At 44.3% G+C, this 23,938-nt stretch overlaps 1 protein-coding gene across 4 annotated transcripts in view; it reads right to left on the reverse strand.

The window, feature by feature from the left end:
* Window positions 1–23,938, reverse strand: part of mtus1a (microtubule associated tumor suppressor 1a) — a 62,986-nt gene that overhangs the window by 20,980 nt on the left and 18,068 nt on the right. For 3 of the 4 annotated variants that reach the window (XM_029659393.2, XM_029659391.2, XM_029659392.2), the window contains exon 7: window positions 10,793–11,034. In XM_029659393.2, the coding sequence (XP_029515253.2) occupies window positions 10,793–11,034 (242 nt within the window). Of the gene's footprint in view, window positions 1–10,792; window positions 11,035–23,010; window positions 23,245–23,938 lie in introns of those variants that run through there. The other variant, XM_029659395.2, reaches the window with a different exon arrangement.

Here is a 23,938-nt window from a genome sequence, read left to right on the forward strand (position 1 = left end):
CTGAGCGGAGGTCACTTTAAGGTGGTGGTAGTAACAGGCAGCAGTGGTAAAAGGCAGAGTGGAGCAAATAAGATAGGGTGCGTCAAAAATGGCACTCATTTCCCTTTATAGTGCACCGTATGGGCCCTGGTGAAAAGTAATGCACTACATAGGAAATAGGGTGCCATTTGGGACACATCCATACAGGCATTTACACCTCACTGAGTAGCAGGAGAGGGCTGTGCAGTGACCTTCCCAAGGGACGACACCAGAAGGGTTCATTACTACCACAACCCCTCCCCCCCTTCCTCCACCATACATTAAATCATTGTTTTTATATCATATTTCTATGCCATTTCTATCCTATTCCTCTAACATACAGTTGATTCAGTGCCAGCTAGATATATGATCATTGGGACAGCATGACAGTGGGATGGTAATGAATAAACTAGTATCATCATTGGGACACCATGACAGAGGGATGGTAATGAATAAAATAGTATCATCATTGGGACAGTATGACAGAGGGATGGTAATGAATGAACTAGTATCATCATTGGGACAGCATGACAGAGAGATGGTAATGAATGAACTAGTATCATCATTGGGACAGCATGACAGAGAGATGGTAATGAATGAACTAGTATCATCATTGGGACACCATGACAGAGGGATGGTAATGAATAAAATAGTATCATCATTGGGACAGTATGACAGAGGGATGGTAATGAATAAACTAGTATCATCATTGGGACAGTATGACAGAGGGATGGTAATGAATGAACTAGTATCATCATTGGGACAGCATGACAGAGAGATGGTAATGAATAAACTAGTATCATCATTGGGACAGTATGACAGAGGGATGGTAATGAATAAACTAGTATCATCATTGGGACAGTATGACAGAGGGATGGTAATGAATAAACTAGTATCATTGGGACAGTATGACAGAAAGCTGATAATTAATACATTTGCCTTTATCTCCTATTTTCAAGGATAAAGACAAATCATTATTGGTCTGTCTGCTGTGGGCCCCACATGTAATCTTACCGAGGGTCTGATTTGTCAAACGCCTTTTCAGTTTAATTGAACAAATACACTGAGTGTACAAAACATTACGAGCACCTGCTCTTTCCATGACAGATTGACAAGGTGAAAGCTATGATCCCATATTGATGTCACCTGTTAAATCCACTTCAGAACAGTGTAGTTGAAGGGGAGGAGACTGGTTAAAGAAGGATTTTTAAGCCTCAAGACAATTGAGACATGGATTGTGTATGTGTGTCATTCATAGGGTGAATGGGCAAGACTTTAGTGCCTTTGAACGCGGTATTATTTAAGTGCCAAAAGATTTAAGTGCCTTTGAACGGGGTATGGTAGTAGGTGCCAGGTGCACCGGTTTGAGTGTCAAGAACTGCAACGCTTGCTGGTTTTTCATGCTCAACAGTGTGTACCCACCACCCAAAGAACTTCAAGCCAACTTGGCAATTGTGGGAAGCATTGGAGTCAACATGGGCCAGCATCCCTGTGGAATGCTTTCAACACCTTGTAGTCTTATGGCCTGATGAATTTAGGCTGTTCAGAGGGAAATATATGGTGCGACTCAATATTAGGAAGGTGTTCCTAATGTTTTGTACACTCAGTGTATGTGAGCACTTCATGTCATTTGGAGGACACGCTACCCTCGTCTCTGAATGTCTACATTTCCCAGACCTCCACCATAATGATACAATACATAAGGTTTACAATGACCCTCCGCGAGTTCAATAAAACCTCCAGTAATCAATCCACATTCAGATCTAATGGTCTGGAAATGTTATGTGAAAAAGTCATACAGATGTAGGATCTTAATTTGATTATTCTTTTGTTGCTGAGAATTTGCAAACTTATAGTGTATGAGTTAAAAAGACTTCAGAGTCATTTCTATTTTGAAAATTGACTTGATTTGCCCTAAATAAAAAACAAACAAAAAACAAAAATGTCGATTAATTATAGTCCACATAATAATTCACATGTCCTTTTGCTGCAGGATCATTTTCCTGCTGTAGCAAACTGGCTCAAATTAAGACCCTACATCTGTAGCTACAAAAGGAAGAGGAAGGAAGGGCAGGCAGACAAATGATCATAGAAAGGTCTGGAAAGTGGGGGACAATAATAAAGGAGGGTTATTATCGAACATCCTTATTTAAATAGTAATATTCTTTACATACAGTAATTAACATTCACTTTTGAATCCACCACGGTCTCTTCTTCTACAGATACTACGGTAATCCATGTCCAGTGCTGGCAGGAATCAGCTAAACAGGTGATAAGAAACAGAACTCAACAACACACCACCTTTTCCAGTGTTTGGTTGTGGCTCGTAACCATATCAAGTCAACAGCTGGGACATTCTCACACAGACATGGCAAGGCCCAACCTATTCCTAGCCTATTGACTGGCTAACAGATTCCAATACTGTACACAGTGTTCAGAAACAGACTGATTCCCCAACAGAACAAGTGCCACCCACAGCCTATTCATACACTCCCAATAGATCAAAGTGACATTGGACCATCGAGTCCTTGTAATGATAATTAAATAAGGCAATATGACATACTGATAACACCCACATACTGAACCTGTTGAAACGTGACAATAGATCTCTAATGAGGATACCATTGACTTCCGATGAGAGTGCAGGAGCTAGTGATTGTCACTGTGTCAGAGAGGGGGACAGAGGGAGCTGAGACAGCTGTTGTACCACCATCACAGACACCAGGAACTCTGCTGTTTTTCTGCCGGTTCAGATAATCACTTTCACAGCCCGTCCACCGTCCATCCAAACACAAGGACCCGAGTCCAACTTTAGAGACTGGAGATCCCACGGAGACGGAATGTAGTGTGTGTGTGTGTGTGTGTGTGTTTGGAAATTAACTCTTGAAATCATCAACATCTTTGGAACAAGGAGCTCATCTAACTGACAGGGCTTAAGCAGAACAATAAGCATTTAACCTCGATGTATTTCATCAGTGTTTTGACAGCAGTCTGGTGATAAGGAAAGCCCTTCTGTCAACTCTCCCAGTCTCTGTCCCTTTCCTAAATCACTCTACACATGCATTCTAAACTTTCAACAAATGGAATGTAGCCCTGTTCTGACATGTACTGCCAGGGTTCTGGAGACGGTCCCTCAAACAGTTAAGAGGGGGGGGGGGAAGTCAGCTAAAAATAATTTCACAAGAATGGTGCAAGTTTATCCAGAGCCCATATTTCTCCATCCACAAATGTTGAAACTCTCCCTCTCTGGATTCTAAGTGACCATAGCAACAGAACTGTTCCCCAAAGGACAACATCTGTCAACACACCTCCAGTACTGGCTACTGCTGCCTAGAAAAACTACTTTGGACAATTGCAGGCATGTAGGCTACATTTATCCCAAGTCCAACGGGTGGATTCATTTTTGCCAATCAAGAGAAACAGGGTCTCTAAAATAGACAATGACAGCACACCCCTGGTTGATTCACCACACACCACTAATGTCCTATAGAAAGCTGAACATGAATACACAATCCACTTTACACTAATGCTTACGGCATATGAGCACCCACAGATGCCGTAAATGATCACCCAGACGCATCCACAGTGTCTGGTTTGTATCAGGAGCTGAGCTCAGGGCACGACTGGCAGTGATGTCAGATAAGGGGCCTCCGGGAGAAAGGCCTAACAGACATGGGGTGAGTCCCGATTGGAACACCCTATCCCTAGATAGTGCAATACTTTTTACCAGGGCCCATAGGGAAGAGCACTATGCAGGCGGGAATAGGGTGCCATTTGAGACACAGCCATGACGTCTACCTCACTGTATCAACCCCAGTCTGACAACAGCCAGAACCAGAGACAGGTCCATGTAACTGATATTCCCTTCTCTGTGAAGAACAGCGAGTATAAAAACTAATAAACTGCTAATGAATAACAACTCATTTGGAAGTGACGATTAGAAATAATCTCTGTACCAGGATCAGTCTCAGTGGCGGCAGTGCTCAGTGGCGGCTAGGCCTAGTGGTTAGAGCGTTGGACTAGTAACCGGAAGGTTGCAAGTTCGAATCCCCGAGCTGACAAGGTACGAATCTGTCGTTCTGCCCCTGAACAGGCAGTTAACCCACTGTTCCTAGGCCGTCATTGAAAATAAGAATTTGTTCTTAACTGACTTGCCTAGTAAAATAAAAGGTAAAAGAAATTTTAAAAAGTTTTTAAAAAGTGCAGTTTCTCATGGACAGTGAATGACATGGGAGTCATAACTATGTTGTTATTGATGAAGAGGGGAGAGCAGAAGTCTCAACCTCAGCAGGCTGATAATTACTGTCACCATCACTGAGAAACACAGCAGTCACCCAGTGTTTAAGACCTTAACCAGGCAGCAGGGATAATGAAGGGGAAAGAAAAACACGTGCATTTGGAGGCAAAGGGGCTTTGGCAAGTCAGCCATTTCCTCAAAAGGACCTGTGGTAGCCTCTCAAATGGTACCCTATTCCCTTTATAGTGCACTACCCTATAGTAGTAGTGGACTATAGAGGGAAAAGAGTGCATTTAAGGACACAGCCCTGTAACTCTAGTGAACTACTGCCTTTATCTAATACTGTAGACTATGGTCCTAGTCTATCTAACATGGAAATGTATAGGTGAAAGGTCAAATAATATGGTAGTATAAATGATAGTGTAAAGATGAAAGCCTTGAAAGGTCACATGACAGTGCTGAGAGCAAATGGTCAGTCCTCTCCTGAGGAAGCTTGTCACTTTATACACTGTAGTTGTTGAGTGTGTGTGTGCGCGCATGATAAGATAAATGTATAGAGGACTTTAAATCTTTTCGTTTTTCAATATTTTAAAAACTTCAACGCACTAGTACAAACATTTTCTGAAGCATATCAGCAGGGCCAAATCTAAAGTTAGTTTGCACTAATCTGGCCAAGGTTAAGTGAAATGCACTACATGACCAAAAGTATGTGGAAACCTGCTCGTCAAACATCTCATTCCAAAATCATTGGCATTAATATGTAGTTGGTCCCCCCTTTGCTGGTATTACATCCTCCACTCTTCTAGGAAGGCTTTCCACTAGATGTTGGAACATTGCTGAGGGGACTTGCTTCCATTCAGCCACAAGAACATTAGTGAAGTCGAGCACTGATGTTGGGTGATTAGGCCTGGCTTACAGTCGACGTTCCAATTCATCCTAAAGGTGTTCGATGGAGTTGAGGTCAGAGCTCTGTGCAGGCCAGTCAATTCTTCCACACCGATCTAGACAAACCATTTCTGTATGGACTTTGTGCACGGCGGCATTATGCTGAAAAAGGGCCTTCCCCAAACTGTTGCCACAAAGTTGGAAGTGCAGAATCGTCTAGAATATCATTGTATGCTGTAGAGTTAAGATTTCCCTTCACTGGAACTAAGGGAACCTAGCCTGAATCATGAAAAACAGCCACAGACCATTATTCCTCCTCCACCAAACCTTACAGTTGGCACTATGCATTTGGGCACGTAGCGTTCTCCTGGCATCCGCCAAACCCAGATTCATCCATCAGACTGCCAGATGGTGAAGCGTGATTCATCACTCCAGAGAATGCGTTTCCACTGCTCAAGAGTCCAATGGCGGTGAGCTTTACACCACTCCAACCGACACTTGGCATTGTGATCTTAGGCTTGTGTGAGCCTGCTCGGCTCGGCCATTGGAAACCTATTTTTTGAAGCTTTCGACGAACAGTCCTTGTGCTGATGTTGCTTCCAGAAGCAGTTTGGAACTCGGTAGTGAATGTTGCAACCGAGGAGACGTTTTTTACGGGCTATGCCTTGCAGCACTCGGCAGTTCTGTTTTGTGAGCTTGTGTGGCCTACCAATTCACAGCTGAGCCGTTGCTCCTAGTTGACCGGGGTAGCTCTAGCAGGGTTGAAATTTTACAAACGGACTTGTTGGAAATGTGGTATCCTATGATTAAATGTCACTGACGTTAAATGTATCCACGTTAAATGTCACTGAGCTCTTCAGCAAGGCCATTCTACTGCCAATGTCTGTCTATGGAGATTGCATGGCTGTGTGCTCGATTTTATACACCTGTCAGCAACAGGTGTGGCTTAAATAGCCAAATCTACTCATTTGAAGGGGTGTCCACATACTTTTGCATATATAGTGAAGCTATGTATCCCAGCAGGGTCTGATAGTGGCTGTTTTTACACTGTGTTTATGGAGACTGACTGGAAATCTAATGAAAACATGCCAATGACATCACCCAGTATACCGTTGGAGCAGACGCTCCTCCTAACCCCTTGCTACTAACTTTAAACGCTGTGTCGCTAGCGTAGTGGCGGCTTCCCTGTTCCATCTACTGCTGCCCCCTGGACACTTGGCTACATAGCTGATGACTGCTGGACTGTCCATTAATCACGGTACTCCATTCTGTTTATTTATTTTTTATCTGGCGGCCCCAGCCGCGAACTCAGGCTCTGTGTGTAGTTAATCCGACCCTCTCTGCCTAGTCATCGCCATTTTACCTGCTGTTGTTGTGTTAGCTGATTAGCTGTTGTCTCACCTGTTGTTTTAGCTAGCTCTCCCAATCAACACCTGCGATTACTTTATGCTTCGCTGTATGTCTCTCTCAAATGTCAATATGCCTTGTATACTGTTGTTCAGGTTAGTTATCATTGTTTTAGTTCACAATTGAGCCCCTAGTTCCACTCCTCACACCTCTGATACCTCCTTTGTCCCACCTCCCACACATACGGTGGTCTCACCCATTACAACCAGCATGTACAGAGATACAACCTCTCTTATCATCCCCCAGTACCTGGGCTTACCTCTGTACCCGCACCCCACCATACCCCTGTCTGCGCATTATGCCCTGAATATACTCTACCACGCCCAGAAATCTGCTCATTTTATTCTTTGTCCACATTGCTCTAGGCGACCAGTTTTGATAGCCTTTAGCCGCACCCTTATACTACTCCTCCTCTGTTCCGCGGGTGATGTGGAGGTAAACCCAGGCCCTGCTTGTCCCCAGGCACACTCATTTGTTGACTTCTGTGACCGAAAAAGCCTTGGTTTCATGCATGTCAACATCAGAAGCCTTCTCCCTAAGTTTGTTTAACTCACTGCTTTAGCACACTCCACAAACCCTGATGTCCTAGCCGTGTCTGAATCCTGGCTTAGGAAGGCCACCAAAAATGGAGATTTCCATACCCAACTACAACATTTTCCATCAAGATAGAACTGCAAAAGGGGGAGGAGTTGCAGTCTACTGCAGAGATAGCCTGCAAAGTCATATCAAACTTTCCAGGTCCAAACCCAAACAGTTCGAACTTCTAATTTTAAAAATGAATCTCTCCAGAAATAAGTCTCTCACTGTTGCCGCCTGCTACCGACCCCCCTCAGCTCCCAGCTGTGCCCTGGACACCATTTCTGAATTGATCGATCCCTCCCCCCCCCCCCCCCCCCAGCTCCCAGCTGTGCCCTGGACACCATTTCTGAATTGATCATCCCCCATCTAGCTTCTGAGTTTGTTCTGTTAGGTGACCTAAACTGGGATATGCTTAACACCCCGGCCATCCTACAATCTAAGATTGATGCCCTCAATCTTACACAAATCATAGAGGAACCCACCAGGTACAACCCTAAATCTGTAAACAAGGGCACCCTCATAGACGTCATCCTGACCAACTGGCCCTCCAAATACACCTCCGCTGTCTTCAATCAGGATCTCAGTGATCACTGCCTCATTGCCTGTATCCGCTATGGGTCCGCAGTCAAACGACCACCCCTCATCACTGTCAAACACTCCCTAAAACACTTCTGCGAGCAGGCCTTTCTAATTGACCTGGCCCGGGTATCCTGGAAGGATATTGACCTAATCCCGTCAGTTGAGGATGCCTGGTCATTCTTTAAAAGTAACTTCCTCACTATCTTGGATAAGCATGCTCCGTTCAAAAAATGCAGAACTAAGAAAATAGTGTCCTTGGTTCACTCCAGACCTGACTGCCCTCGACCTGCACAAAAACATCCTGTGGCGGACTGCAATAGCATCGAATAGTCCCCGCGATATGCAACTGTTCAGGGAAATCAGGAACCAATACACGCAGTCAGTCAGGAAAGCAAAGGCCAGAAGCAGAAATTTGCATCCTGTAGCTCTAACTCCAAAAAGTTCTGGGACATTAAAGTCCATGGAGAACAAGAGCACCTCCTCCCAGCTGCCCACTGCACTCAGGCTAGGTAACACGGTCATCTCCGATAAATCCATGATAATCGAAAACTTCAACAAGCATTTCTCAATGGCTGGCCATGCCTTTCTCCTGGCTACTCCAACCTCGGCCAACAGCTCCACGCCCCCCCCCCCCCCTCGCAGCTACCCGCCCAAGCCTCCCCAGCTTCTCCTTTACCCAAATCCAGATAGCAGATGTTCTGAAAGAGCTGGGCTTGACAATCTGGACCCTCTATTTCTGAAACTATCCGCCGCCATTGTCGCAACCCCTATTACCAGCCTGTTCAACCTCTCATATCGTCTGAGATCCCCAAGGATTGGAAAGCTGCCGCGGTCATCTCCCTCTTCAAAGGGGGAGACACCCTGGGCACAAATTGTTACAGACCTATATCCATCCTGCCCTGCCTATCTAAAGTCTTCGAAAGCCAAATCAACAAACAGATCACTGACCATCTCGAATCCCAATGTACCTTCTCCGCTGTGCAATCTGGTTTCCGAGCCGGTCACGGGTGCACCTCAGGTACTAAACGATATCATAACCGCCATCGATAAAAGACAGTACTGTGCAGTCGTCTTCATCGACCTGGCCAAGGCTTTCGACTCTGTCAATCACCATATTCTTATTGGCAGACTCAGTAGCCTCGGTTTTTCTAATGACTGCCTTGCCTGGTTCACCAACTACTTTGCAGACAGAGTTCAGTGTGTCAAATCGGAGGGCATGTTGTCCGGTCCTCTGGCAGTCTATGGGGGTGCCACAGGGTTCAATTCTTGGGCTGACTCTTTTCTCTGTATATATCAATGAGGTTGCTCTTGCTGCGGGCGATTCCCTGATCCACCTCTACGCAGACGACACCATTCTGTATACTTCTGGCCCTTCCTTGGACACTGTGCTATCTACCCTCCAAACAAGCTTCAATGCCATACAACACTCCTTCCGTGGCCTCCAACTGCTCTTAAACGCTAGTAAAACCAAATGCATGCTTTTCAACCGTTCGTTGCATGCACCCCCGCACGCCCGACTAGCATCACCACCCTGGATGGTTCCGACCTAGAATATGTGGACATCTATAAGTACCTAGGTGTCTGTCTAGACTGTAAACTCTCCTTCCAGACACATATCAAACATCTCCAATCTAAAATCAAATCTAGAGTTGGCTTTCTATTTCGCAACAAAGCCTCCTTCACTCACTCCGCCAAACTTACCCTAGTAAAACTGACTATCCTACCGATCCTCGACTTCAGCGATATCATCTACAAAATAGCTTCCAATACTCTACTCAGCAAACTGGATGCAGTTTATCACAGTGCCATCCGTTTTGTTACCAAAGCACCTTATACCACCCACCACTGCAACCTGTATGCTCTAGTCGGCTGGCCCTCGCTACAGACGCTCCGCCTTATCTCAGTTCACTGGTTACAATGGCAACACCCACCCGTAGCACGCGCTCCAGCAGGTGTATCTCACTGATCATCCCTAAAGCAAACACCTCATTTGGCCGCCTTTCCTTCCAGTTCTCTGCTGCCTGTGACTGGAACGAATTGCAAAAATCGCTGAAGTTGGAGACTTATTTCCCTCACCAACTTTAAACATCTGCTATCTGAGCAGCTAACCGATCGCTGCAGCTGTACATAGTCTATCGGTAAATAGCCCACCCAATTTACCTACCTCATCCCCCATACTGTTTATATTTATTTACTTTTCTGCTCTTTTGCACACCAGTATCTCTACCTGTACATGACCATCTGATCATTTATCACTCCGGTGTTAATCTGCTAAATTGTAATTATTCGCCTACCTCCTCTTTTTATTCCCCCACTGTGTTATTGACTTGTTAATTGTTTACTCCATGTGTAACTCTGTGTTGTCTGTCCACACTGCTATGCTTTATCTTGGACAGGTCGCAGTTGTAAATGAGAACTTGTTCTCGACTAGCCTACCTGGTTAAATAAAGGTGAAATAAAATAAAATATACTGTAACGGTAGAAGAAACACAGCATACTATGTATTAGTATTGACCTGAAAAGACTATTTGGCCAAGAGTTCTACAAATATTTGTTAAACTGTACTCAATTGTATAGCCTAAGCATGTGTTGATATGAGATTTTGTATGAAGTGCTGTATAAAATCTATTATAATAATAACAACAATAATAATAACGCCTCTAGTATGACCATAAGCTGTGCTGCAGCAACCAACATGGAGGATGGTGGCTGGGTGGGCTGGTCTGGGTAGTATTGTGAGCCAGGGAGAGGAGAGTTTGGATAAGCTCATCTGTAGTACACTGTGGTAAGATATCATTGGAACTAGAGAAATGACAACACTCCACCATGAGAACGAAAACAAAAAGAAACAGTGTGCTGAACACTCACACACCCAGTTCATACCGATCAAGAGCTGTGGCCAAGCAGCGTGAGCAACATGATTAAGAACCAATGTAATCTAATGTCCTAAATTACACTAGTTTCTCAATGTCTCCAATTCTATTAGTATAAAAAGCAACAATAACACCTGTACCAGAATTGAGTGTCTAAGTGTATGGTTAAGACATCCATACAGAAACATTACAGAAAAAAGGTATGAGTTCCTACCTCTGCCAGGGTCTGCTGCAGCACCACCACAATGGCCTCAAATTTGCAGTTACTTGCAGCCAGGAGTCCCTGGAGCTGATGGAGGCTCTGGTTCTTCCTCTCACACGGTGCCCGGTTCCTCTCCATGCCCCCCGCCAGCACCAGGTCTGGATGCCCATCCCTCTGGGGCGGCAGTGGCGCTGGTGACTGCTGTTGAGGCTGTGGGTGGCTCCGTGGTGTCGCCCTCGGTCTGTTCTTGTCCACTACAAGAGAACATCCACCGTTCAGCGTTGTTACAACATTCAGCATCATCATTCCCCCCTCCATGATCCCTGTGGCTGGGTAGATGACTAGCTACAGTAGCACCGCATAAACTCCAGCCTGAGACTACTACCAGTCTAGCACCAGCCTCCAGAGAAAGACAGACCAAGACTACTACCAGTCAGGCTCCAGCCTCCAGAGAGATACAGACCGAGACTACTACCAGTCTAGCTCCAGCCTCCAGAGAAAGACAGACCAAGACTACTACCAGTCAGGCTCCAGACTCCAGAGAGATACAGACCGAGACTACTACCAGTCTAGCTCCAGCCTCCAGAGAAAGACAGACCAAGACTACTACCAGTCTAGCTCCAGCCTCGAGAGAAACAGACCGAGACTACCAATTTACCTCCAGCCTCCAGAGAGATACAGACAGAGACTACTACCAGTCTAGCTCCAGCCTCCAGAGAAAGACAGACCGAGACTACCAGTCTAGCTCCAGCCTCCAGAGAAAGACAGACAGAGACTACCAGTCTAGCTCCTGCCTCCAGAGAGAAACAGACCGAGACTACCAGTCTAGCTCCAGCCTCCAGAGAGATACAGACCGACGCGCAGTAACACTCGCCCAGCTCATACAGGATGGCCGTCTGTCCAGTAAAGAAGGAGTAGAGGACAGTGGCACTGCCTGCCCAGGGAGGCATTAGCAGCAGAAAGATGATTCACAGAGCCATTATTTCCCAGAGAAAGAGAGAGATGCTCCACTCCTCCAGCCCCACCACACAGTATAATGGATCCCCCGAATGAGATTACATCTCCATCTCCTGATTCAATCTTCCTCCTGCTCTGCTCTCTGGACGGACGCAGTAGTCACCGGAGCCCGCTTATTTTAGCAGGGCCGTGCCAGTGGTTTTGATTTACATGAGCTTTATAAATATAACACCCCTCTGCATAATAACCGCATGGATCCAACTAATGAACAGAAGGCTGTTCGCCCTGCCATAGCTTATTAGAAGATAAAGGAGACTAAAGATACAGGCTTGTTACTAAAAGTGTTGCCATGAGGTAAAAAAATAATGCGGATGCGTTAGTTAGTGTGTTTGAGAACTTATCATTGATATTGGACACCTGCGGCTGGCTGGCAGGCTGGCTGGCTGACTAGCTGCAAAGCACTAGGTGCTGCTTGCCTCGTTCTGTTGTGGGAAAGTATGTAATGGGACAGTGAGGACAGGCTTCCACATAACGGGAATACCAGCTTTAATGAGGGAAAGATTGTACCAATGCCGTCCGGGGACACTTCCAGTCACATAACCCTGGGATTAGATTTAGAGGATTTAGGATGACAACCGGCCTCCCTAATTAAAACAAATGTGATGGTGATATGATGGTGTGTTCTGGTTTTGAATGGGACTGGTGAGTATATGGAGTACTGTAGAGTTCTATCGATGACAAACTCCACTCAGAGAAATTAACCGTCTACATCCTACATACACTTACGCGTGACGCTTTAAACATGAATATCCCTTTACAGACATACTATATTTACCCAGTAGCCCATAGATTAACATACAGGGGGAAAATACTCTGGTTAAATTTAGAGTGCCAAGGATGGCAGCATCCAACCACGTCACAACAGTGGGGGCTTCATTTCAAAAGGACCCTGACGGTCAGGTTAGTCAGATCTACAGTAGTATGTATTAATGACCTTCTTCAGGAAAGGATGTTAGGATACGGCTTTCAACCCCCATCTTAACATCCATATATTTACATTGTCATTTAGCAGACTCTTACCCAGTGCATACATTTTTCATACTGGTCCCCCGTGGGAATCATACCCACAAACCAGGCGTTGCAAGGACCATGCTCTAGCAATGGAGCCGCACGGGACCCCATATGAACAAACACTACCGGTCAAAAGGTTTAGAACACCTAGATTCAAGGGGTTTTCTTTGTTTTTACTATATTCTACATTGTAGAATAATAGTGAAGGCATCAACACTATGAAATAACACATATGGAATCATGTAGTAACCAACAACAACAAAAAAAAGTGTTAAATCCAAATATAATTTATATTTGATTCTTCAAATAGCCACCCTTTGTGTTGATGACCGCGTTGCATACTTGGCATTCTCTCAACCAACTTCATGATGTAGTCGCCTGGAATGCATTTCAATTAACAGGTGTGCCTTCTTAAAAAGCTAATTTGTGGAATTTCTTTCATTCTTAATGCATTTGTGCCAATCAGTTGTGTAGTGACAATGTAGGGGTGGTATAGAGAAGATAACCCTATTTGGTAAAAGAGCAAGTCCATATTATGGCAATAACAGCTCAAATAAGCAAAGGGAAACAACAGTCCATCATTACTTTAAGACATGAAGGTCAGTCAATATGTAAAATGAAGTACTTTGAGTTTCTTCAAGTGTAGTTGCAAAAACCATCAAGGTCTATGATGAAACTGGCTCTCGGGAGGACCGCCACAGGAATGGAAGACCCAGAGTTACCTCTGCTGCAGAGGATAAGTTCATTAGAGGTAACTGGCTCTCGTGAGGACCGCCACAGGAATGGAAGACCCAGAGTTACTTCTGCTGTAGAGGATAAGTTCATTAGAGGTAACTGGCTCTCGGGAGGACCGCCACAGGAATGGAAGACCCAGAGTTACCTCTGCTGCAGAGGTTAAGTTCATTAGAGGTAACTGGCTCTCGTGAGGACCGCCACAGGAAAGGAAGACCCAGAGTTACTTCTGCTGTAGAGGATAAGTTCATTAGAGGTAACTGGCTCTCATGAGAACCACCACAGGAAAGGAAGACCCAGAGTTACCTCTGCTGTAGAGGATAAGTTCATTAGAGGTAACTGGCTCTCATGAGGACCGCCACAGGAAAGGAAGACCCAGAGTTACTTCTGCTGTAGAGGATAAGTTCATTAGAGGTAACTGGCTCTCGTGAGGACCGCCACAGGAATGGAAGACCCAGAGTTACCTCTGCTGTAGAGGATAAGTTCATTAGAGGTAACTGGCTCTCGTGAGGACTGCCACAGGAATGGAAGACCCAGAGTTACCTCTGCTGCAGAGGATAAGTTCATTAGAGGTAACTGGCTCTCGTGAGGACCGCCACAGGAATGGAAGACCCAGAGTTACCTCTGCTGCAGAGGATAAGTTCATTACAGTTACCAGCCTCAGAAATTGCAGCCCAAATAAATGCTTCAAAGAGTTCAAGTAACAGACACTCAACATCAACTGTTCAGAGGAGACTGCCTGAATCAGGCCTTTATGGTGGAATTGCTGCAAAGAAACCACTACTAAAAGGACACCAATAAGAAGTTACTTGCTTCGGCCAAGAAACACGAGTAATGTGACATTAGACCGGTGTAAATTTGTCCTTTGGTCTGGAGTCCAAATTGGGGATTTTTTTGTTAGTTTTGATGTTTTCAGTATTATTCTACAATGTAGAAAATATGAAAAATAAATGAAAAACCCTTGAATGAGTAGGTGTTCTAAAACTGACCGGTGGTGTATGATTGGGGCGGCAGGGTAGCCTAGTGGTTAGAGCGTTGGACTAGTAACCGGAGCTGACAAGGTACAAATCTGTCGTTCTGCCCCTGAACAGGCAGTTAACCCACTGTTCCTAGGCAGTCATTGACAAATAAGAATTTGTTCTTAACTGACTTGCCTAGCTAAATAAAGGTAAAATAAACGGTAACGGTTCAACGGTAACACCAGAGGGTAATTTGTCTTCCAAATGTTTTATTGTTGTTGCTTTTTTCCCCCTAAGAATAAGGGTTTAGACTCGAAACAACATTCCTTACCCCAGGACACTTCCACAGTTGACTATCCAGGAAACAGGAAAAGGAGTACGGTGTCTGCATTGATCGGAATGTTGTGTTTGACTCGTCAATAAACAGATCAATGCAGACACAGTGCTCCTTTTTCTGTATTCTCCTGGATAGTCAAACATTGAAGTGTCCTGGGGTAAGGAATGTTGTTTGGATTGTCTCAAGACCCTCAGTCCAACAACGGAGTCACCTTTTTGGTTAAGCTGAAGTGTGTTTTGGTTCACTTTCTTTCCAAGGTTTTAACTGGAAGTACAAGTTAATGGATCCAAAACTGGAGTTGTGTCAGAAATGTCCATGTTTTGATTACCACTTCCTGATAATAGTATTTTGCTGACTGAAACAAAATTAACACTTCTATTAATAAAATAAAGTAGAAAACCACTAATTGAGACTAGTTAGCATATAATAGCTCACATGTAAATGAAGTAGCATTCATAAATCTTGCACAACCATTTAGTCTAGACTGGAAGCCAGCTGTTGGCTTGACCAGAACCACGCTGGTATTGAGGGGAGGGCTGTGTGGTATTGAGGGGAGGGCTGTGTGGTATTGTAGGTGTGAGATGTTCCGTGTTGTCTGGCGCCCTCTGCTGGTGATGTTAGAGGTCTCTGGACTCTGTGGGGATTCCTTATGAAACACTGCAGCCGCAGCCAAGACCTGCCCTGAAACACACATACATGCAGCATAGCCCTGCCCACACACAATATGATAGGCAGGCATTGGAAATACTGCTGTGGATACTACGTAGGTCTCAATTCGGAGTAAACTGACCTGTTGAATCATTATATGTATTAAGGAAAATATGTAAAGATCATAGTTTCTAATCAGTTCACGAATTGAGATTGACAATTTCTTAAGCTTTCTTCAAAACAGTTTGACTGCCCTAATATAGCCACATATCCACTTGGGAGATTGGATCAGGAACTTTGATGATGTCATGGAATTTCATTCCCTCTTTAGGGAGTGAGTCCTGGGGTAAAAATGGACATTATGCAACAGAACCAGAGTGTTCCAATAATTAATGTTAATCTCTTTTACCTGTATTACTTGAAACAGTCCCAAGAGGCAGCTGGCCATGCTCTCTAGAGTCTAGACAAAGCAGCGTTGTCACTAGTTACCACAGCCACAAAATAAAAATGGTCTATTTTATAAACATTCAAACATTTGGTTTTTGTTCTTAATTTAAGGTTAGGCATAAGGTTAGCAGTATGGTTAAGGTTAGGTTTAAAATTCAGATTTTATGAGAAATTCTAGAAATAGGAAGGATTTAGTGACAACCACAAAACAGGTGTTTGTTGCCATCCAACTAGTGTCTCCCATGGCAAGAGAGCACCTACAACTATTTTGACCAAGTATCCAGATAAGGAGAGGATGACATAACATGGAAATTGTAATTCACTCTTTCTCCTAGCTCTGTAGCTATTCTGTTCCCACTGACACCATAGAGTGAGGGGTTTGCTGGTGCCACCAGGGGATGGCACACCATAGCACAGTGCATGATGAGAGGCTGACCACAATAACATTATTGTACAGCTGTGGGGTGATGGAATAATACCAGTAAACGTGCTAAGTGAAACGCTATTGATTCTGAACAATCCCTTCTCCAAACGGCACTTAAATTCAGAAACTAACTCAGGCCATGTTATTCAATATAATTTTCCCACTCTTTCAAATGAATAACTTGGTACTGACTGTTACAGGGGAAAACATTGAAATACAGGTAACTGCCCAAATAAAATAAACATCAACATAAAGTGTTTTAATAGGGCAGTTACCTGTCCAAATAAAGATTGTACAAGAGTCTGGAACTCTATTGGAGGGATGAGACACCATTGTTCCACAAGAAATTCCAGAATCACTCCAGAATCTCCCATAAGTGTTCAATTGGGTAGATATCTGGTGACTGAGACTGCCATGGCATATAGTTTACATTGTTTTCCTGCTCATCAAACCATTGAGTGACCACTCACACCCTGTGGATGGGGGGGGGAAACTGTCATCCAAGGTTGAAAAAAATAATGGCCAAAATACACAGCTCTAAGCATGATGGGATGTTAATTGCTTAATTAACTCCGGAACCACACCTGTATAGAAGCACCTGCTTTCAATATACTTTGTATCCTTCATTTACTCTACGACGCAGCGTAACACAGAATTAAGCCAATTCCACAACACCAATTCAGCTCTGATATGTGCTGTTGACCAAGCCGGTGTGTTCTAGTCCTTCAGTGGGATCAGGTGTGGAGCATTCATTCTGCTGACATGTTGTTCAGGGGGTTAGAAAGCAGATAGGGTTTATTTTGCCATCTCTTTGTCAGGGGTCATGCAAGCACGGCTAATTCATTCTCCAGCTGAAATATGTCATCTATTGAACTGAGAGAAAAAAAAATGACCCAGATTACATAGACCGTAGTGACATCTAGGTAAGAGAAGTAACCTTTAAATGGTTTTTCATCATGTCAGAGGGTTAAGTAGACTATTGTAGGGCTGCACAATGAATCCCATTTTAAATCAGAATTGTAATATTGACATGTGCAATACGGATTCTATTTTTTTACACCATGAATGTAACATTCAAACCTAATAAGGGTCCCCCAGGGAAACGCTGACCAACATTTTGGTTCCTACCCAGTCACAAAAATGTCTACTGTACCTGTCCTTCTCATTAGTTGACATGCCAAATGACACCAAACCATCGAATCGGAATACTCATTTTATTTACGCTGAACAAAAATATAAATGCAACATGTAAAGTGTTGGTCCTCTGTTTCATGAGCTGGAATAAAAGATCTAAGAAATGTTCCATTCGCACAAAAAACGTATTTCTCTCAAATGTTGTGCACACATTTGTTTACATCCCTGTTAGTGAGCATTTCTACTTTGCCAAAAGAATCCATCCACATGAGAGGAGAGGAATATCGAGAAACATGATCATTACACAGGTGCACATTGTGCTGGGAACAATAAAAGGCCACTAAAATGTGCGATTTTGTCACACAACACCACATACAGTTGAAGTCGGAAGTTTACATACACTTAGGTTGGAGTCATTAAAATTAGTTTTTCAACCTCTCCCCAAATTTCTTGTTAACAAACTATAGTTTTGGCAAGTCAGTTAGGACATCTACTTTGTGCATGACAAGTAATTTTTCCAACAATTGTTTACAGCCAGATTTAATTTATAAATCACTATCATAATTCCAGTGGGTCAGAAGTTCACATACACTAAATTGACTGTGCCTTTAAACAGCTTGGAAAATTCCAGAAAATTGCCATGGCTTTAGAAGCTTCTGATAGGCGAATAGACATCATTTGAGTCAATTGGAGGTATACCTGGGGATGTATTTCAAGGCCTACCTTCAAACAGTGCCTCTTTGCTTGACATCATGGGAAAATCAAAAGAAATCAGACAAGACCTCAGAAAAAAAATATTGTAGACCTCCACAAGTCTGGTTCATCCTTGGGAGCAATTTCCAAACGCCTGAAGGTCCCAGGGTCATCTGTACAAACAATAGTACGCAAGTATAAGCACCATGGGACCACGCAGGCATCATACCGCTCAGGAAGGAGACGCGTTCTGTCTCCTAGAGATGAACGCACTTTGGTGTGAAAAGTGAGAATTAATCCCAAAACAGCAGCAAATGACCTTATGAAGATGCTGGAGGAAACAGGTACAAAAGTATCTATATCCACAGTAAAACGAGTCCTAAATCAACATAACCTGCACGGCCGCTCAGCAAGGAAGAAGCCACCACTCCAAAACCGCAATAAAAATGCCAGACTACGGTTTGCAACTGCACATGGGGACAAAGATCGTACTTTTTGGAGACATGTCCTCTGGTCTGATGAAACAAAAATAGAACTGTTTGGCCATAATGACCATCGTTATGTTTGGAGGAAAAAGGGGGATGCTTGCAAGCCGAAGAACACCATCCCAACCGTGAAGCACAGGGGCGGCAGCATCATGTTGTGGGGGTGCTTTGTTGCAGGAGGGCTGGTGCACTTCACAAAATAGATGGCAACATGAGGTAGGAAAATTGTGGATATATTGAAGCAACATCTGAAGACATCAGTCAGGAAGTTAAAGCTTGGTTGCAAATGGGTCTTCCAATTGGACAATGATCCCAAGCATACCTCCAAAGTTGTGGCAAAATGGCTTAAGGACAACAAAGTCAAGGTATTGGAATGACCATTACAAAGCCCTCACCTCGTTCCTATAGAAGATTTGTGGGCAGAACTGAAAAAGCGTGTGCGAGCAAGGAGGCCTACAAACCTGACACCAGCTCTGTCAGGAGGAATGGGCCAAAATTCACCCAACCTATTGTGGGAAGCTTGTGGAAGGCTACCCGGGATGTTTGACCCAAGTTAAACAATTTAAAGGCAATGCTACCAAATACTAATTGAGTGTATGTAAGCTTCTGACCCACTGGGAATGTGATGAAAGAAATAAAAGCTGAAATAAATGATTCTCTCTACAATTATTCTGACATTTCACATTCTTAAAATAAAGTGGTGATCCTAACTGACCTAAAACAGGGATTTTTTTACTAGGATTAAATGTCAGGAATTGTGAAAAACTGAATTTAAATGTATTTGGTGTATGTAAACTTCCGACTTATTTATTTTTTTACCTTTATTTAACTAGGCAAGTCAGTTAAGAACAAATTCTTATTTACAATGACCGGCCTAGGAACAGTGGGTTAGTTAACTGCCTGTTCAGGGGCAGAACGACAGATTTGTTCCTTGTCAGCTCAGGGATTTGAACTTGCAACCTTTCGGTTACTAGTCCAACTCTCTAACCACTAGGCTACCCTGCCGCCCCATATTGACTGCAGGAATGTCCACCAGAGCTGTTGCCTGACAATTTAATGTTAAATTTCTCTACCAAAAACCGTTTTAGAGAATTTGACACTACGTCCAACCAACCTCACAACCACATGTAACCACACCAACCCAGGACCTCCACATCCAAGCTTCTTCACCAGTGGGATCATCAGAGACCAGCCACCCAGACAGCTGATGAAATTGTGGGTTTGCACAACCAAAGAATTTCTGCACAAACTGTCAGAAACCATCTCAGGGAAGCTCATCATCCTCACCATCCTTGACCTGACTTTGGCGTCATAACACACACACAACAGACTTCAGTTTGGCGTTATAACAGACTTCGGTCGGCAAATGCTCACCTTTGATACCCACAGATTTCAACGTTGTAAACAGAGTGGCCCGTGGTGGCAGTGGGGTTATGGTATGGGCAGCATAATCCACGGACAACGACCACAATTGTAATTATTGATGACAATGCCAAGCGTCACGCCTGGTTGAAACCTGGCACCATCCCTACAGTGAAGAATGGTGGTGGCAGCATGCTGTAGGGATGTTTTTCAGTGGCAGGGACTGGGAGACAAGTCAGGATCGAGGGAAAGATTAACAGAGCAATCCTTGATGAAAACCTGCTCCAGAGCACTCAGGACCTTAGACTGGGGCGAAGGGTCACCTTGAAACAGGACAACAACCCTAAGCACACAGCCAAGACAACGCAGGAGTGGCTTTGAGAAAAGTCTCTGAATGTCCTTGAGTGGCCCAGCCAGAGCCCGGGACTTGAACCCGATCTAAAATCTCTGGAGAGATCCGAAAATAGCTTTGCAGCAACGCCCCCCCATCCAACCTGACAGAGCTTGAGAGGATCTGCAGAGATTGGCAGAAACTGCCCAAATACAGGTGTGCCACACTTGTAGCGTCATACCCAAGAAGACTCCAGGCTGAAATTGTTTTTATATATAAGAGAAATAAATACATACCGTGTTTGCTTTGTCATTATGGAATATTGTGTATAGATTGAGGGGGGGAAATACATTTTAGAATAAGGCTGTAACCTAACAAAATGTGGGGTCTGAATACTTTCCGAAGGCACAGTATATACAAAAGTATGTGGACACCCCTTCAAATGACTGGATTTGGCTATTTCACCAACACACGTTGCTGACAGGTGTATAAAATTGTGCACACCGTCATGCAATCTCCATAGACAAACATTGGCTGTAGAATGGCCTTACTGAAGCGCTCAGTGACTTTGAACGTGACACTGTCATAGGATGCCACCATTCCAAGTCAGCTCATCAAATTAAGTTAACTGTAAGTGCTGTTATTGTGATGTGGAAACGTCTAGGAGCAACAATGGCTCAGCCGCGAAGTGGTAGGCCACACAGCTCACAGAACCACCGAGTACTGAAGCATGCAGAGCGTAAAAATAGTCTGTCCTCGATTGCAACACTCACTTCATGAAATGCGTTTCCATGGCCGAGCAGAAGCACACAAGCCTAAAATCGCCATGTGCAATGTGGCGGCTGGAGTGGTGTAAAGCTCATCGCCATTAGACTATGGAGCAGTGGAAACGTGTTCTCTGGAGTGATGAATCACGCGTCACCATCTGGCAGTCCGATGAGTCTGGCTTTGGCTGATGCCAGGAGAGTGCTACCTGCCCAAATGCATAGTGCCAACTGTGAAGTTTGGTGGAGGAGGAATAATGGTCTGGGGCTGTTTTTCATGATTCTGGCTAGGCCCCTTAGTTCCAGTGAAGGGAAATCTTAACTCTACAGCTTACAATGATATTCTAGACGATTCTGCACTTCCAACTTTGTGGCAACAGTTTGGGAAGGCCCTTTCCTGTTTCAGCATAATGCCCCCGTGCACAAAGCGAGGTCCATACAGAAATTGTTTGTCTAGATCGGTGTGGAAGAAGTTAACTGGCCTGCACAGAGCACTGACCACCTCATCGAACACCTTTGAGATTAATTAGAATGCCAACTGCGAGCCAGGCCTAATCGCCCAACATCAGTGCCCTCAGCAGTGTTCCAACATCTAGTGGACTGTCTTCCCAGAAGAGTGGAGGCTGTTATAGCAGCATAGGGGGTACCCACTCCATTTTAATTCCCATGATTTTGGAATGAGATGTTCAACAAGCAGGTGTACACACAGTACATGGCCAAAGGTATCTGCTGCCTCTAACTTCTTGTCCTTTGTGATGTTGTCTGTGCCCAATATTGTTTGTACCGTGTTTTGTGCTGCTACCATGTTGTGCTCATGTGTTGCTGCCATGCTATGTTGTCATCTTAGGTCTCTCTTTATGTAGTGTAGACTCTCTTGTTGTGATGTAGGTTTTGCCCTATATTTTTATTTATTTTTAATCCCAACCCCCATCCCCGCAAGGAGGCCTTTTGCATTTTGTTAGGCTGTCATAGTAAATAAGAATTTGTTCAGAAGTGACTTGCCTAGTTAAATGTTTAAAAAAATAAAAATGTAATGTTTGAGTGAAACCTTATTTGGCTTGATTTGCCCAAACAAATGGATGCATTTTAAAAATAATCTGATGAGAATTTTCTGTGGGATTTGTCCTCTGTCACAACATTCCCACAGCTCAACCTAGTGAGTGCTGCTGAAAATAACCCACATGTCAGGCTGAAACTGGAGCAGTGGGTTTCCCTGCATGCAAGACGAAGAGTGCTCTCATGCATACATACAACACACAGTGCTATATGTCTTCCTATACTTGTGAGGACTTTTTGGGAACCAACAATTGATTCCTTTTTTAAAACACTAATTTTCTAAAACCATAACGCCTAACCCTAATTTGAACCCTAAATTTTTTTTTTTTACAAGTGAGGACCAGTAAAATGTCCTTTGTTCTCTGAATATTAGTTTGTTTACTATTCTTGTCATGACTCACAAGTATAAAACAAATATTTCTGAAATCAACATGATTGTCAAGAGAAATCCCATTGAGTATTTAATTTAAATAAAGTTGATAAAAAAAGCAATAGACTATAAGAAACATGTATTCCTCTAAATGGATGCAGGTAGGTAGCATAAAAGGTGAACCGCTCCTGGTAAACAAAAGCTAAAAATAGATTCACAAACAGCGCAGCTCTGTGTGAGTAGCACGAAGTGAGTAGCACGAAGTGAGTAGCACGAACGGCAATAACAGTGAAATTAGCCGGTGTAAAACAGAGGCTACAGCGGCGTAAGCTGTAGTGGTTTCCTGTGTTGGTGGTGCGGTATTAAACAGACCTGTGTAGAACACGCCGGTGTAAAACAGAGGCTACAGCAGCGTAAGCTGTAGTGGTTTCCTGTGTTGGCGGTGCGGTATTAAACAGACCTGTGTAGAACACGCCGGTGTTCTTCCTGCATCCTGACAGCTGCTGCAGGTTCCTGAGTAAACCCTTGGCCGCCAGCCGCACGTGGATGTTGACCAGTGAGAGTTTCATAGACCATAACATCTCTCCAAACACCAAGGAAGGGATATACCCAACACTAACTACTGTACTTTAAATCCCCAGAAAATCCAGAGGTAGAAGATGGTAAACTTGCTGTGCACCACATGCCAAAGATGGTCTCAGGGTAGAATGCCTCAGTTGACAGTAGTACTGAGACATGAAGAGAAAAAAACAGCAGCAGCAACCGTTACCATGTGAGAGCCCCTTCAGTCAGTTCACCATGGCAACAGGAACTCCTCCCACTCAGAATGAGGACCAGCAGCACATGCCCAGCTGGGAGAGAAGCTGGCAGGGGGGGCAGCAGGTTTTCAATAGCTCTGCCCTGGACAGATGTGACAGGCAGAGGCAGAGAAAGACATCCCTAATCCTGGAGTTCGAGCCAGCCTTCAGTTCAGACCATTCAGTGCTCAGACAAATATCTAGCAATAGAACTCTAGAATCTCCCAGAGCTGGGCGATGGTGGCAGAGGAGAGGGGGAGGGGAGTGGGATGGAACAAGGAGGGGGGAGGGGGAGGAGTGAACAGTGGAGACTGGAGCGAATGGTGGCTCAATCTGTGCTACTACTCACTAATTCACCCCTCCCTCCCTTTTGCTCCCTCCCTTCTGCTCCCCTTCACACCAGCAGAGAGAGGAGAAGAGAAATGGCAGGAGGTGATGGCTAGCTCATGGCAAGGTTGAGCCCAATGAGCTAAAAACAACCCTGCTCCCTTAGCCCTGCTCTCACAGTTCAACAGCTCTCAACACTACTGTACGGGGGCTCTCAACACTACTGTACGGGGGCTCTCAACACTACTGTACGGGGGCTCTCAA

This window comes from Oncorhynchus nerka, linkage group LG5 (genome assembly GCF_034236695.1).
Source record: "Oncorhynchus nerka isolate Pitt River linkage group LG5, Oner_Uvic_2.0, whole genome shotgun sequence".
Classification (NCBI taxonomy): Eukaryota; Metazoa; Chordata; class Actinopteri; order Salmoniformes; family Salmonidae; genus Oncorhynchus; species Oncorhynchus nerka.